The 17,608-nt window shown below is 36.1% G+C and overlaps 1 protein-coding gene across 4 annotated transcripts in view; it reads right to left on the bottom strand.

The window, feature by feature from the left end:
- Nucleotides 1–2,438: 2,438 nt before the first annotated feature.
- LIN28B (lin-28 RNA binding posttranscriptional regulator B) overlaps nt 2,439–17,608 on the bottom strand; it is a 109,271-nt gene continuing 94,101 nt past the window's right edge. For all 4 annotated transcript variants that reach the window (XM_035296412.3, XM_008994834.6, XM_035296413.3 and 1 more), the window contains one exon: nt 2,439–7,338. In XM_035296412.3, the coding sequence (XP_035152303.1) occupies nt 6,969–7,338 (370 nt within the window). In that variant the 3' untranslated portion in view covers nt 2,439–6,968. The remainder of the gene's footprint in view (nt 7,339–17,608) is intronic.

Genomic DNA, 17,608 nt, shown 5'->3' with positions numbered 1-17,608 from the left:
GCTTCTCTGTCAACCCTCCTCTGACTTTGCTGTTGTTCTGCCAGTTCTGAATTTGCTCCTTGGCTCACTAAAACTGCCACTTCTATTTGGGTTCTATCATGCTGTGGCACTCAGGGCGCTGGAAAGTGCTCAAAGGAGAAAAGCTGGGGTAAATATGCTCACCTTAGGTGCTTCCCTTCTTTCAAAGTTTATAGCCCCTCACGTTCCTGGCTGCACTGCTTGCCCTCCAGTACATTCATACTATCGTTTTATGCTTTGTCCAGCAAAATTTGTCTCTTTACTGATTGCTTGAACATGCAATGCTTATTTTTGACTCTGACCTTTTGTTTATGCTGTTTCTTCTATATTCTTCCAACTCCCTTCCTTCATCCAAACCAGGCCCATCCTTTGAGCTCAACCTATAGCTCACTTCCTGAAACCATGCAGGTATTTACCAAGTGTTGTTTTTGAACAACTTTTGATATTACAAAACATTGCATGATGTTAAAAGCATAGAGCTTCAAATCATTTATGATGCAACCTAATTTTTAAAATCACCCTCATTTGGGCAGTAGAGGGCAGATCATGAGGTCAAGAGATAGAGACCAGCTGACCAACATGGTGAAACCCTGTCTCTACTAAAAATACAAAAATTAGCTGGCTGTGGTGCATGCACCTGTAGTCCCAGCTACTCGGGAGGCTGAGGCAGGAGAATCCCTTGAACCCAGGAAGCAGAGGTTGCAGTGAGCCGAGATTGTGCCACTGTACTCCAGCCTGGCGACTGAGACTCCATCTCAAAAAAAAAAAAAAGAAAAAATCACCCTCATGTGTATGTATGTGTGTGTGTGTGTGTGTGTAACCACAAGAAAAAAAAATGCTAATAGTTATTTCTGCATGATGGGATTACGTATACTTTTTATTTTTTAAAACATTTTCAGCTGGGTGTGGTGGCTCACGCCTGTAATCACAACAGTTTGGGAGGCTGAGGTGGGATACTTGAAGCCAGGAATTAAAGACCAGCCTGGCTAGCTAACATAGTGAAATGCTCTATAAAAAATTTAAAAATTGGCCAGATGGAGCGGTTCATACCTGTAATTCCAGCACTTTGGTAGGCCAAGGCAGAAAGATCAATTGAGTCCAGGAGTTCAAGACTAGCCAGGGCCACAAGATAGTAAATTTTGTCTTATGACTTTACCATCTCTACAAAAAATTGCCAGGCGTGGTGGTGTAGGCCTATAGCTCCGGTTATTTGGGAGGCTGAGCTGGGAGAATCACTTGAGCCTGGGGAGGCTGAAGCTGCAGTGAGCCATGGTTGTGCCACTGCACCCCAGCTTGGGTGGTAAAGCAAGATCCTGTCTCAAGAAAAAAAAAAAAAGATTTTTCATAGATTAATAAAAACTGTTATTGGTTACTTTCAGATAATGGGATTAGGCATATTTTTCTTGTAAGGTTTAAAGGTTTTCTATATTCTCTAAAGTACACCCTTCGAATTCTAAGAAAAGTGAATCATACATATTTGTCCAAGTGTGTGAATATACTTAACAATTAAAAATGGTTAAGGCTAGGTGTGGTGGCTCACCTCTGTAATCCCAGCCCTCTGGAAGGCTGAGGAGGGAGGATTGCTTGAAGCAAGGAGTTCAAGACCAGCCTGGGCAGCAAAGCAAGAAAGACTACATCTCTATAAAAAACAAAATTAGCTAGGCATGGCACACATCTGTAGTCCAGCTAGTCAAGAGGCTGAGGTGGGAGGATCACTCAAGCTCAGGAATTTGAGCCCCCAGAAAGCTGCAATTCCACCACTGCACTCCAACCTGGGCAACACAATGAGATCTCATCTTAAAAAGAAAATGGTTAAGACAGTAAATTTTGTTATATGATTTTACAAGAATTTAAAAAATAAAGGAGTTGTAACAGATCATCAAAAAAATCCAGCTGTAGAGAGGAAAATAAGCTAGATTGTGGAATTGGCCAATATAGAACTCTTTTACCAAATGGTTTGTATAGTACATCAGTACTGCATTCATGGTTTGATAAATCTACATTCATATTTCAGATATTTGGTACTGATATAATTTGGCTTTTTCTCTTCAAATTCTTTATTAGAAAAAATTTGTAGAAAAATTCTAAAATGACTTATTTAATAGGCTTTGAATATTTTGCTTCAGACCACTCTTCCTGACCACATGAATGATGTGTCTTTATTCACAAGCTTGCCCAGTCCCTCTTGGATAATAACGTAACAATTCTGAGTGACGGCAGCACCCCTTTCCTTCTTCCTTCACTTAGACTACATTTATTCATCATCTGTATTGTTGGAGTAAGTTCCATGTTAATAATCACCACTGAGTATATGTTAATACCACTTAACTTATGCCCCAATTGGTGTAAATACTGCCTAAATGGCCTCTTACCTTTCACTTAACTTAGTAATAACACACATCATAAAAAAAACTCCAAAATCCATCATAAATGCCAATGTTATATGTTTTATTTTTAATCAAGTAATTTTTTTAAGCCACAACATATTCATAATTGACAGAATAAGACATTAGGCATGAAATGAGAATATAAAACCAGGGTCTACAGAAAGGCAAACAGTGCTTCAGTCCATCCCAATGACTGCACACAAGTGAAATGCATTCCAAACATCTACCCCTTTTTTAAAAACATACAGTTCATGTGTTTTTATTTTCACTTGTAAACAACATGAGTCAAGATGGACAATGAGGTAATCTAAATACTACACAGGATAATTTAAAAGCACTAGATAAAACACCATTATTAAAGACATATAAAAGTCAGGGTTCACTTTGGTCTCTAGTATAGTTAGAGTTGTTAATACCAAAAAAGCAACACACACTAATTAAAGCCAGCTTGGTGGTAGATAAATGTAAGTAAGTGATTCACGAGGTAGTCAACACCATCATTTTCAAGCTGGTAACTCTCACAAGTGTTAAGCCATAGATGTATTAAATATCATAATACTTTCTCATAGTACAGTACTTTACCATAACTTGTAGCTTTGTTCCAAATATAAAATTTAAAAATGAATCATAGGTCAACTTCTCACTCTAACTGAACAACTATGACACAGATCACACAACCACCACATCTTAAAGAGGCTGCTGACAGCTATGTAAGACAGAATTTGATGCTTTTAACAAGATGTTCTTTTCTAAAACAAATAAATCTCATTAAGACATCTAGAAAATTAAAGTCAGTGCAGCTGCACTTGTACATACTTTCCCAAATTGTATAACCAAAGGGGAAATACACATATATATTTTATGATAAACATTTCTTAGGGAAAACAGATAAATTAATTTAAATTAACTTTAAGACTGAATGAGATTTCCCATGTCCTGTATTATTCATCTTATAGTGAATGTTACAAAGTCTATTAACATTTATGGGCTCCTATTCACAAACTAAATACAACCAGCAGTAACTTGGGGCTGCAATGGAGCAAAATAAAACTTAGCCAGAATAAAATTTAAAAATTGGCAATATTGGAGGTGGACTGATGCTAATAACATGACATTTCTTGATCTTTTTTCTTACATTGCACGCTAAACTTCCAAGTTATAAGCAGGTAAAAATCTTTCTAAATCTTTCAAATGCAAAAATACATCCAAGGTCTTCTAGTGAAGACTAGAAATCCAAATATGAAAATGTTTTCATCATAGTCTGCCATGTAGCAAATGATTAGCTTGCAGGGCTAAGAGACTGGTAGTGCATCTTGTTTAGGAATTACATTTATGTTGACATGAGGGTGAGGTCAAGAGATAACTTAATTCGTAGATCTGCTGCCCCATCATTAGTAATCCCTGCAAACTGAAGCTTCACACAGACCCTTTTCCCTCAATAGCTAGTAATGGCATTGCGTTTCATTCCTTGGCAAGCCAGTGCTAGTTATATGCCTGGGGCTATAAAGCTGCAATATGCTTGGCTTCAGGGCAGCACAGACAGTAAATGAAGGACACTGCCATCTTTTAAACTGTTTGCCTAGCATAAATACCTGCATACACCTCTCCCTGCTACCCCCTTCCAAACTCCACCTCTGGGCAAAGGGATGCTTCTAAGATTGCCTCAGTGTTCTGTTTTGCTTAAGGTGAAGAGTGCCCATAATTCCTTAAACTAAATACATGATAATTTTAAGAAAATGTTTGGAGACTTTGCTAACTAAAAAGAGATGCTTCATTATTCACAAGTGTTTGCCAGAAACATGCAGTTGTGAATTCAATTTGTAATACAGACTAAAAGGTTCTGTATCAGAGAATTATCAGCCACCTGTAAGGCTGGAACAGCATACAGGTGTGTTATGTATCAACTATGAGGTAGCCTTTTGCTGTAAACAGAATATTTTACTTATGTAAATGAATAATGTGGTCACATCAGTGATATTCACGTATGCAAGGAGTTGAGGGAATCTGCTTTAGAGGAGTTTTTACATGAAATAAAAATAGGATAACTGATATCTGATATTCAAAAATTTTGATCTATGTCAAACTCAGAGGTAGTTACTATCATCAGCACATAATACTTATATAAAGGTATAAGTTATTTGGTTTGTTTTGAGTAAGCAGGACTGTAGACTAGTCTGTAAAGAAATAACAAAAATATTATATGGTATGTTCCCTGAGCAAAGTTCTTTGTCCTGAGTATGTTATGTAATAGTGATAATATTCTCATATAAAAAATAAACCCCAACTTTCAACTGTAAGATAGGTTTGGTATGTGCTCTTAGTAGTTCAGTCTTGTAAGATGCTGAAAAGGATTTCAAATTGCACCCATAAGGACCATAGTTCTCAACTGTTTCTGTCTTTTTTTAAACCTTGGTTTTAGCTCTGAATTTCTTTTTGTAAACAGGAAATGTCCAATTTTCAAGTCCATAATTTCCTATTTCCATAGGGTGAAGGAACTTTGGTTTGAATTTTCAAAGTGACTTATCTATCATGTTTTGCATTTTTACTGTTAACCTGCTTTTTATACCTGCTAAAAATTGAGCAATGCTTATCATGTTTTGCATTTTACTATTAGCCTGCTTATATATGCCTGCTAAAAATTGAGCAATGCCACTTTGATTTGTCTATATACTTTAAATACATTTGAAATCCTCACATAAGGCAAGGAAGTTCTTCTCTACAACTATATCACATTCATTATCGTCAAAGGTAAGCTTTGCATCACAGCACACCGATATTTCAGTGTATACCACACAGATCTCACAATCACTGTTGTGAAATTCAAGCTGAGTTGTAAAGGACTGGCAACCCAACCTGAGGCATGTTTTTCTTATGGTGGCTTTTGCTGAAACAGCAGCAACTATACACGTCTCCCATGACAGGACATGCGGGAGAGGAAGTAGAAACTGTTCAGCAGAGTATGTCTCATTTGAGTCATGCTATTTTTGTTTAATTCTCTGAGCTTACACCAACAGGCCCATAACATTATAATTATAATCCCTTAATATTACTCCCAATATTAAGCACTATAATTAACATCTGACCTTCCTGCAGATGTTTCAGAAATTTGCCTGTAACATCTAGAGCCAGGATGACCCCAAAATAATTTTTTTTTCATGACTGAAACCTAATGGGACCAATACTATGACTGGGCTCTAGCCACTTTATCACTCTGAGAAGCAACCTGAGAAGATTCTCTCTCTAGCATTGAATGTTCATCCTGTATCCACCATATAGGTTACTTCGGAATAAGCCTTGAAGGTAACTTCCACGATCAAAGTTACTGTATAAAATACTTCTAACTCTCTGGTGGGAGAGGTTCGGCACCTCTGGCCCAGGCTTGTCACTCTTTATGCCTGCCACTAAACAATGCACTTTTTCCATATCATTTACAGGTCATATATATTGGGCAATTGTGAACATCCACTTAATTTCCATTCTCAACTCCAGCATTTCATTCATTTCTGTGCTGCTTGTTTGTTTTAGAAACAAGTTAGATAACTCTCCACAAGGAATAAAAACAGCCACCAAAAATATACACCAAACAACTGGAGTTCTCTAAGGTCTTCAGTAGTAAATGAGGGCTCCCTGCTCTAAGCAATGGGTAGAAGATTGACTTAGCCAAGGGAAGCTGCTGTTGCCACACAATCCCTTACAAACCTCACAACATGGAAAAGGTTACAATAAGCTGGTATTAAAATACTACTGAAAACAAGTCACTAAGATTATCATCCCCTTCATTTCTCTTAATAGGCATCTAATTTTACAATCGAACATAGAATTAAAAACAGTGAAATATCGGCACAAATTACACATTCATTGTCTCTTCTGGAGTTATGTATCCCAGAATCAAAAAAGCTTATGGCAGTCAGAGGCATATGAAGTTAAGGTACTGCCTTCAAAAAGGGGGGAAAATACCACTTCAGAGATTTCAAGAAAAAGAGGCAATCCCAAATTTGGGAGAACTGGATGTCTTAAAAACCTTTAGTACCACATGATTGGCAGCTGTGAGATCTGAAGTATCCTTTGGTTCACACAAAAGGTAACAGTCATGGTTTTTATTTTTATATAATAGAAAAGAAGTGGTATATCAAGAAAACTCCAGTGGGTTAATTTTAAAACTATCTATAATGCTTCAATCGGATTTTCAATTATTGGAAACGTCCAATTATATGAGGGAGAGTGTGTGCTTTGATCTATACACAAATATATAAAGACGAAGGCTCTTTATATATGTGTATATATTCCTGCATAAAAACCCTCATGTACACACACAGACTCAGGCTCTCTCCCTCTCACACATGCACATAATGATAGACATCGTATCTTATTCTCTGAAGTAACATAAAACATGACACCCTGCTCAAATGTAATTTGCTTAGAGTGATTTGTCTGTTTAAAAAATTCACAGTTCCCCAATAGTAGTTAAAATCCGAGGTCAGCTACTGCTTATGAAATACTGTTCCCCTGCACTTTCATGAGGTAGACTTTGCAACCGGGTAAAGAACACATGAAGAAGAACTATTATGTCTTCTTCCTTTTTTGAACTGAAGGCCCCTTTTTGCTTTGCTCTTCTGGCTCCGTAGATGACTTTGCGGAGGAAGCTTCTTGAGGTGACCTGCCTGGTCGTTCTGAGATCTCTGCTTTAGCCTCCTGAGAAAATGGTGGTGATGTACAGCCATGCCCGCCTCCCACTTCTCGAGGGAGAGTTGAAGTGCATGGCTGGGATTCTGCTTCCTGTCTTCCCTGAGAACTTGCGGGTGGCTGTGCAACATTTTTATGTGGGCAGTTTGCCACCATGTGCATGATGCTCTGACAGTAATGGCACTTCTTTGGCTGAGGAGGTAGACTACATTCCTTAGCATGATGATCAAGGCCACCACAGTTGTAGCATCTGCAAGCAAAAAGGATGAAAACATCTTAGAAGTAAGCAGCATGTATCCAAAAACATGTTTTCAAATGTGAAAATACATAATGAGATAAGCTTATTTTAACGTGCCTTCTTAGAAGCATTTATCATTACACTGTTGGTTCAAAGATTATCACCAAAATATTCTGGTGAGGTTAAAAACTTAGTTGTGTGAAACCAACTAAACACAGTGAAAAACAAGAATACTAAAACATGAAAGAATACTTAATCACTTTCATATAGAAATGATTTCTTTAAATTTGACCCTATTTGGTCATTTTGAGAGAACAATTTAGCCCACTAGAGGGCAGTGAATATTCAACAAAAAAACAGCCAGTTTTAAAAACAAGTTTGTAGAAACACAGCTGTTGGCATAATACAAAGTGGCAATTCACTCAGCAACTGGGAAAATTTTAGACCAAATTAAATTTTGTGAGTTTAACACTTCTTTGAATGTTATTTCGACTGTAGAAACCAGCTAAACTGGAAAATGTTTTTCCCTTTGTATAAAATTAAGTAGTGCAGTGAAATTTGATATATTAGAAAGTCAGAGTCTAGTCAGAAAGTCAGGATATCTGGCAAATTGCCAAAAAATTTTAGAGCAATAGACTAAATGACTGAATCAGAACCGTGCTGAAAAAAGAAAGTTTCTAAATTCTAAGATTGAATTAATAAAAGTTGATGCCACTTCGATGAGAAAATTTTACTTTCTTCTCTTTTTATAAGAAATTAGCTTTCTTTTAGGGTGATTTCTTTTAAATTAAAATAAATGGAAATCTATTCATAATATGTGAATGTACACTAGGGACATGGCTTTGTACTAGATGTTTGAAAAGATCAGCTTTCAGCTTGGCAAGGAAAAGCTGGGTGAGAAAATTTTTTCAAAGATATATTTGGTCAATTTCAATCAGATTTTCTTCTAAAATTTTATATTAAAAATATCAAAAGACCATATGTGGAAGAAACTAAGAAAAATTTACATTTACCAAAAGTTTTAAATCTGATTGTTAAATATAGAATTTGTATAATGACTTGTCTCCCAATGAAATATTTTAAGAACTTTCTATTTCATTTTCCAAATAAATTTATGACTTCATAACTCTCATTATGAAGCAAAAAGAACAACGGGTTATAATTTTTTTTTTTTTTTGAGATGGAGTCTCACCCTGTTGCCCAGGCTGGAGTGCAGTCATCTTGGTTCACTACAACCTCTGCCTCCTGGGTTCAGGTGAGTCTCCTGTCTCAGCCTCTGGAGTAGTTAGGATTACAGGCACACGCCACCATGCCCGGCTAATTTTGTATTTTTGGTAGAGACAGGGTTTCACCATGTTGGCCAGGCTGGTCTCAAACTCCTGACCTCAAGTGATCTGCCTGCCTCGGCTTCCCAAAGTGCTGGGATTACAGGCATGAGCCACCGCACCTGGCCAGGTCATAATGTTTTAAAAAATAATAACAAAATGTGTTAACTGTGAGAAAATTCGTTTAAGTCCAGAATGACAACAAAAATGAATTATGATGACTTATATTTGTATGTGTGAGAACATCAAGCTTAATAACTTATACTGTCTAATATTTCAAAGACAAACTACTAATGTACAACCTGCTAAGCAGTATATGTAGAATACTTGGTATTTTATCTTCTGGGATAAATTATAAACAAAGAAGCTTTTAATTGGCAAAAATTAGGGTAACTGTTGCTTGCTTCTCCAGTTAGCAATATTACCTTACATACTTTAGAATAATGAATTCATAAGATGGGTTTTATTCTTTGCAACAATTAGCAAGTATTTATCTTAGGACAGACTGAATCATATTTTCAAAAAGGGGGGAAAAAAACAAGAAATCACATGTTATTGTTAAATTATTCACTGTACAATTACATGCCTTAATATGTTAAAGCATTACAACAATGCAGATTTAATAGTTTCAGTCATATGTTCTACGAAAGTGTAAGATTAACTAATAAAGATATTGGCCAATTCTTAAAATTTGGGTTCTCAAAATAACAACACTCAAAAATGGCATATTTGAAAAATATAACCATATTACTTATAATTTGGTATTTTCCCACACAGTTCTCCTCTACAATGGGTAAGTGAATTCTTAAATTAAATTTGCCCATCTATGAAGTATCTTATTTTGAATTAAACTCACTTCCTTGAGGGTAACTCCCACTTAGGAGCTCATTTTCAAAGAGAGAGAAAACAGGTTAAAGGCTTCAGTAATAGGGCTAGCTCTCCGGCAGACACATCAATTTCATCAGTCACTGTGGTATGCACTGTGTTATCCAATTCAGGGAACCATTTTGCCCACTCATTGACCAAGAGACTGATGTCAGTATTCTACTTTCACAAATGGGATCTTCAATTACCCTCTATTTGTGCATTTACCATTATATTTGGCCTATAAAAGTTGTTTTGAAGGATGCTATATAATTTTGGTTTCCTTACATTTTGATCTGCATAGTTAATTCACCCTCCCTTGGCTTTTCTGTTATGTGCTATCATTAGGCCAGACTGTCTTCTACACTGAAAAGATTTGCATTTAGTGTATATGTGCTTGTCCTTAAAAGGGGGAGGAATGGTATTTATATTCTCTTCCGTTTAATCATTCAGTGTCAATCACTCTACTAAGAGTACAGATCACTCTCCATTATGAAACCCCTTCTTTCCCAAGGGACTGACACCAAAATAGAAATGTTCAGCTACCTTGCAGCTCACAAATTATACCACAACTATATACTCCATACAAGCCACATATGGTTTTAGTCCCCTTTGTTCACCCTCACTTTTCCACAGTTTGCTTTTGTAGTTTGAATGAATTTTACATTGTGATGTGAGCATAAAAATGGCATGTGTGTCCATGTTTAGCTACATGCTTAAGAAACACAAGGACATACTCTCGCACAAGAAAAGACTGTACAAAGAAAACTATACTCACACTTTGTTATATATTCCCACAGTCTAACATAAAAAATAAAATTATTCACGTTAAGTACTTTATTAAATGCTGAACCAATGGCACAAAGGATATTTTTCTCATGCATTACAAATAAAGATAAAATAGGCTGTGCACAGTGGCTCACGCCCAGCACTTTTGGGAGGCCAAGGCGAGCAGATCACTTGAGGTCAGGAGTTTGAGACCAGCCTGGTCAACATGGCAAAACCCCGTCTCTACTAAAAATACAAAAAATTAGCCAGGCATGGTGGTGCACGCCTGTAGTTCCAGCTACTTAGAAGGCTGGGGCAGGAGAACTGCTTAAACCAGGGAGACAGAGGTTGCAGTGAGCCGAGACTGCTCTACTGCACTCCAGCCTGGGCAAGAGGGTTAGACTTTGTCTCAACAAACAAATAAAGATAAAATAAACATGTTCAGTTTAATCTTAGAAGGTTATCAAGTTCTCCATAAAATCACTTTATAAATACTGTAATTCTAATGAGCTAGCACATTCCATAAGTATTATTTCTTATTTAAGGAGTGTTTAAAGATAGAAGATAAATAACAAATAAATTTTTTGGAAGACTATCAAAATAAGATTAAAAATTTAAGATTTTAAATGAAAGAATGGCAACAATAGATAGAATAGAGGCATTTATAATGGCCAAATAAATAAAAACAAATTGTTTAGGCCTTTAGAACTATTTAATTATATTCTGAAATAATTACGAGTTTTTAAAAATCAAGTCCAAACACCTACACTAGCTAATAAATTAACTGAAACATACCCAAACTTTTGAGAATTTCATTAAAAAATGAAAACTCTGATTCAGAAATCAGAATTTAGATCTGCTATGACCATTAAAAACATTTGCATTTTTTGATCCAAACAACTGAATAAGCAGATTATATTTTCAAATGACACCAGCAATAATGAAACTGAGCACAGCTGACAACCACTATGTTAAAATATAGACATTAATTTTTAAATATTTCAATGGGGTAAATGAAAATATTCACCATTATATATTCTCTCTTGATCTGGAGAGTGATTTAAAAAATTAGGAAAAGGGGCGATACCACAGAGGTAGACCCAAATTTGCTTGTCTAAAAGTATAATGGAAAAAAATGTACCAGGGTTCTTCTCAGTACTTGAACATTCTAACTTAATAAGAATTTATATGTAAACTCATATCCACAGTTTGAAGGTCTGATGGAGGCATTAAGTATAATGATGACAGTGATGTGTAAGCTTCTGAAGAGGAATGAACTGTTAAAAGATAGTACGTAAAGCAGTATCAGGGATAGAGAAAAGAGTGGTAAAAGAAGTGCAAGCTTTGGGCAGGAACAAGGTACAAATATAGAAATGGAGTATATAAAAATCCCTGGGAAAAACAGATGAAAAAAAGGATTAATAAAATTTCCAAATGGGAGGCAGAGGGGCTAAAGAAAAAGTTACAGATTGAAAAACATTTCAGGAGCTGAAATGGAGAAAAAAATAACTGATTCTTTAAAGAGATTATCATTTTAAACCTTGGTACAGTTCAACTAAAATCCAGAAATTACACTAATAACATTCTTCAGCTCTATTATTTTTTATTCTAATATGTTTTAACACTTGTTATCTAATCAAAATTGTATGCCAATCAACTAAACACATGGAAGTGCTGGATCCCAGCCAGCTGGTAGTGGGGAGGTGGGTGGGTAGAAAGGTTATTAGAGAACGCAAAGAGCTGACAAGCAAAGGATCCAGAGTGTAGGTTTTTATGGAAGCAATATGCCTATTCCGTACCTCCTAAAGGTAAGAGGGGCAGATCCTGGAACCAACCTTCCAGAAGATTCCATTTTGTTCTGACTGATTCTATACAATCTAAATAAACATTTGGGTATAGTTTACTCACTTCACAGGACCCGCCCCAAAATACCAAGGTAGAAGTTAGGAAACTTGGCTGAGTCACAGAGCTAGTAAGTTTCTTTAATAGTGTACATGTCTTCTGACCTCTTCTTTAATGAATTAGTCCCTTTTATTTCTTTCTTCTCATACCAAATTCATAAGACTGTAAGCCAGTTAAACAGTAACAATTTTAGTCAAGCTAATTTTTAATTAAGTATGTTTTTCATACTTTTTTATATATTGTTTCTAAGTACAGTGGTAAAAATACTTTTTCAAAAACAGTTAGTTGGTGATACTCATGATTTATGTTCTTTTAAAAAGTTTCCTAGATAATAAATACACATTTAACACCAGCAAGTTTTCATTTGATCTTCTGGAATATAGAAGGCAGCATCATGCTATTACCTTAATTCATGCTAAAACCAAAATCCTCTATATACGAAAGCACTAAACATACTTTTAACAATTAAAATGGTAATAACAGAAATAATAAATAGGTTCAATTCATTGGGAGCTTACTAAATTCCAGACACTGTCCTAAAGGTTTTTAATGTGTTATATAATTTAATCCTCCCCCAAACCCTATGAATTTGGTACTACAATATCTAAATTGTATTGATGAAGAAAATTAGAGATTACCTAGAAGGAAATTTTAATTGAAAACAGTTCAATTTCACTTCCATTTTGATTACATATAAATTTTATACCCAAAAATACTGATGTAATTTTATTATATGTAAGTCTAAAAAATCTAGGATCTTTAATTGAAAACACTAATACACACACACACACACACACACACACACACACGATCTGAAGTAGATTTTTCTTGAGATTGTGTTGCTGGGGAGGTCAGTGTCTTTCTTTGAGGATCCCATCTATAAAACAAAAGGCTGGGAATAGTCCAGTCCAGATTTTTTTCTCTGCCAAGGCTGGATTTTCTTTTTGTCTCTCCTATACTTTACACGTGTTGAAAAACTTGGTCTAAAAAATTTGTGAATACTTTCCATTCTCTTTAATCATATGTAAATTGGAATTTTAAGCTGACATGCTATATGATCAGTGCTATCAAACTGACTCAATAAAATTCCAGTCAAAAGAGAGAAGATGGAAATTTTAGTTAGCTCATGAAATTATACTGCAATATGATTTATTTAGGCTCTGATATATTGCAATCAGATTCTATTGGTTGGAGGGAATGTAAATTGAGACTGCCTCTTTTGGAGGACAATTTGACAGCATATTTGAAAATATTAATACATATACTCTCTGACCTAGTAACTCTCACTCTAGGAATTTGCCCTACAGGAATATTCACTGATAAGCACAATGAATCAGGTACTAAGATATTAACAAGAGCACTGTCCATACTGGTAAAGTTAGAAAAATTAAATAGTAAGTTTAATTTTATTTATAAAATTTTAAAAAGCATTATTATATTATGCTTATAATCTTATAATCAAACAGTACTTAAAATCAAACCCAGAGAGTCTGGCTAGAGTCCATGCTCTTTAACAGGAAGAGCTTTACCACAAAGCTATAAACATGTTAAAATGAAAAATAAATTAAAGCCACATATACCAAAAAACATTTTACAGATATAAAATAAGTAACATTTTTTAAAATTGAGGTAAATTTATATGTATTGACATGGAAAGATCTCCAGGACAAATTGTTAAATAAAAAAAGCAAGCCACAGCATAATACATAAATACAGTATAATCACATTTATGTTTCAAAGACACTAGATGTGATTATAAATAATTGTGTGCATTTTTAAATGAATGTAAAAACTGGCCGAGTATGGTGGCTCATGCCTGTATTCTCAGCACTTTGGGAGCCCTAGGCCAGCAGGCCCTAGGCCACGAGGTCAGGAGCTTAAGACCAGCCTGGCCAACAGTGAAACCCCATCTCTACTAAAAATACAAAACATAGCCAGGGGTGGTAGTGCACGCCTATAATCTCAGTTAGTTGGGAGGCTGAGGCAGGAGAATCACTTGAACCTAGGAGGCAGAGGTTGCAGCGAGCCAAGATCACACCACTGCACTCCAAGCCTGGGTAACAGAGCGAGACTCCATCTCAAAAATACATATATACATACATACATGAAAGCATGTAAAAACCACTGGGAGGACAGACAGTGAACTAACAAATTAAGAGTGGTTATATCTAGGGAAAACAATACGGTGAAGGGGCATTTCATTTTTTTTTTTTTTTTTTTTTTGAGACAAGGTCTACCTCCGTTGCCCAGGCTGGAGTACAGTGGTGTGATAACAGCTCACTGCAGCCTGGACCTGCCAGACTCAATCATCCTCTACCTCAGACTCCTTAGTAGTTCAGACTACAGGTACACACCACTCATTTTTGTTTGTGTGTGTGTGTGTGTGTGTGTGTGTGTGTGTGTGTGTGGTTTTATTGGTAAAGACAGAGTTTTGCCATGTAGCCCAGGCTGGTGTCTAACTCCTGGGCTCAAGTGGTCCCTCCCATGTTGGTCTCCCAATGTGCTAGGATTATAGGCATTAGCCATCATGCATGCCTAGCTGGCATTTCACTTTCACTCTATAAATTTTTGTGTAGTTTCTTTTTCAAATAAAAAGAAAGAACTGATACATTCTTTGTGTAAATAAAAAAGAAAAAGGAGAAATTATAAAACTCCATTTCTTTTTTGTAATTTGACTCTCATTATTATTATTAGTCATCTGACAGTGAGCCTGTCTACCAGTGACTCAGAATCGTTTTGGAAGCCTTCAAAAAATACTAATGCCCAGGTCCTACTCCAGACTATTTAAATCAGAATCTTTGAGGATGAAGCTCTAAGCATCAGTACTTTTTTGAAGTTTCCCAGGAGATGGTGATGTGCAGCTACTTGAGAACTATAGCAGTTAACAAACCCAAGTGTTACACTGACAATCTTATCACTATATTTAACACTATAAGGAATGTGGTTCAAAACAGAATAAATCTCTCAAAACAGTTTTCAACAGGTAACAACAGGTAACTCACTCATGCCTCAGAAAGGAAAAGAAGGGAGGGGTGGAAGGAGGGAAGGAAGGAAGGGTGAGAGAAGGAAAGAAGGGAGTAAGAAAGAGAGAGAGGGAAGAAGTGTATGTATGTATCTTATTTCCTTATTGAGAATGGCTCCTTGAGATTTCTGGTTGTGATGGCAGAAAAGTCCCTCAACCTTTTATCATCACTGATCCCTGGAAGGTACACACTGCAAACCTACTGAATTTAACTTCAGATGTAGTTTCTCTGTTCAATTTATAATTTATCAATCAGGAACAGGATTGTGTACCCTGTGTCATCAAAATGGATAACTAACAGCATTTTTTTTTTGAGACAGAGTCTTGCTCTGTTGCCCAGGCTGGACTGCAGTGGCACAATCAGAGCTCAGCAACCCTTAGTAGCTGATCTACAGGTGCCTGCCAACATGCTTGGCTAATTTTTTTTAAAGTTTTTTGTAGAGACAGGATGTCACTTTGTTACCCAGTCTGATCTTGAACTCCTGGGCACAAGTGATCCTCCCACCTTGGTTCCCCAAAATGTTGGGATTAGAGGTGTGCCACCGCACCCGGCCAATTTACAGCTCTTTAATCAATAGCTACTTTCCCTAAATTTTACCATCATTACAAACTAATATTTACTGATTTCCAATAATAACTCTTTTAATTCTCCATCTTCTATTGCCTACATCTAAAATAATTCTGAACAGCATATAAATTTGTTTAGTATGGACATGCTCTTGCAAACATTTCTCCTCATGGCCAAATTCTATTGGCTTTTTTTTTTTTTTTTTTGAGACAGGGTCTCACTCTGTCACCCAGGTTAGAGTGCACTGCAACCTCCACCCTCCACCTCCTGGGTTCAAGTGATTCTCATGCCTCAGCCTCTTGGGAAGCTGAGATTACAGGTGTGCACCACCATGCCCAGCTAATTTTTTTATATTTTTAGTAGAGTCAAGGTTTTGCTATGTTGGCCAGGCTGGTCTTGAATTTGTGGCCTCAAGTGATCTGCCCGCCTCAGCCTTCCAAAGTGCTGGAATTACAGGTGTAAGCCACCACGCCCAGCCTCTGCTGGCATTTAAATAGAAAATTACTTTGTTAACAACATAAACAGAATAACAAGCTCTCTGCTTTTTACAAAAATTATTAGGAATGTAATTTTTAAAAACTCTATATAATATCTAAACTACACTGTGCTTAAAAGAATGCCATTAATAAAATAACTACTGCTCACTCTGTTTTCCATACCTAAAGAAAAGGAAGTCCATAATAGATAGTATTGAAACCTGTTTAATCAGACCAACCTATGGATAGATGCTCAGTATTATCAAATAAAAAGCAAAATTCACTCAGTATAATTGTCACTGATTCTTTCTGTTGCATAATAAATCGTATATGTTTTGATGGCTCTGTATTGTCTAATACTATTCAGCGTAATAAACAGGAATCAGCCTGTGGGGGCATGGAACCAAAGTAAATTCAAACTCTGAACTGCTGGTAGTGGAAATGAATACTCGATGTCTCCCTTAAAGCTCAGTTTTCAGACCAACTAAACTGATTTTTTTTAAGATTTAATCTGATTTTATTTTTTGAGATGGGAGTTTCACTCTTGTTGCCCAGGCTGGAGTGCAATGACATGAACTCAGCTCATCACAACCTCAGCCACCAGGGTTCAAGTGATTCTCCTGCCTCAGCCTCTTGAGTTGCTTGGATTTCAGGCATGTGCCAGGCCAGGATAATTTTTGAATTTTTAGTAGAGATGGGGTTTCTCCATGTTGGTCAGGTTGGTCTCGAATCCCTGATCTCAGGTGATCTGCCTGCCTTGGCCTCCCAAAGTGCTGGGATTACAGGCATGCACCCCTGAGCTCAGTTTTTTTTTTGTTTTTTTTTAATTTATCAACTACTATTCTAACCTCTTTTATCATCTGGTTATATGATGAGAAATTAGCAAGATAAACTGTCTGCAAGTGGATTCAACTGCTTATAATACTCTTTTAATCATTTTTTATAAAATCAAATGAAAACCAAATGGACAAAAAATCATTTAAGAATATTATGTGCACAACTTGGTATTAGATGCTAATGAAAGGTGTGTGAAGAGTTAGCTAGATAGTTAAGATTTACACATTTTATCTCATTTAATGTCTTCTTCTGACTGGATTTTAGATTGTCTTCGGTTTATTAGCTTTTGGACACTTTCTCTGATTAATGCCATCAACTATCTCATAACATCAATGAAAATGCATCAAAGTATACTGAAAACCAGCTAAAATACAGTAATAGCTCTATTCACAAACCTTTCATTGTCTTATAAAAACAAGAAGATAAGATGAAAATGCGGGGGATGGGTATGTAATGAATGGTGGTGCAGGTCACTGAGAAATGGGGATGGAACATGTAGCAGTTTTAAAAACAAACAAGA

This window comes from Callithrix jacchus, chromosome 4, assembly GCF_049354715.1.
Source record: "Callithrix jacchus isolate 240 chromosome 4, calJac240_pri, whole genome shotgun sequence".
NCBI lineage: Eukaryota > Metazoa > Chordata > Mammalia > Primates > Cebidae > Callithrix > Callithrix jacchus.
This window is presented reverse-complemented; position numbering and strand designations above follow the sequence as displayed.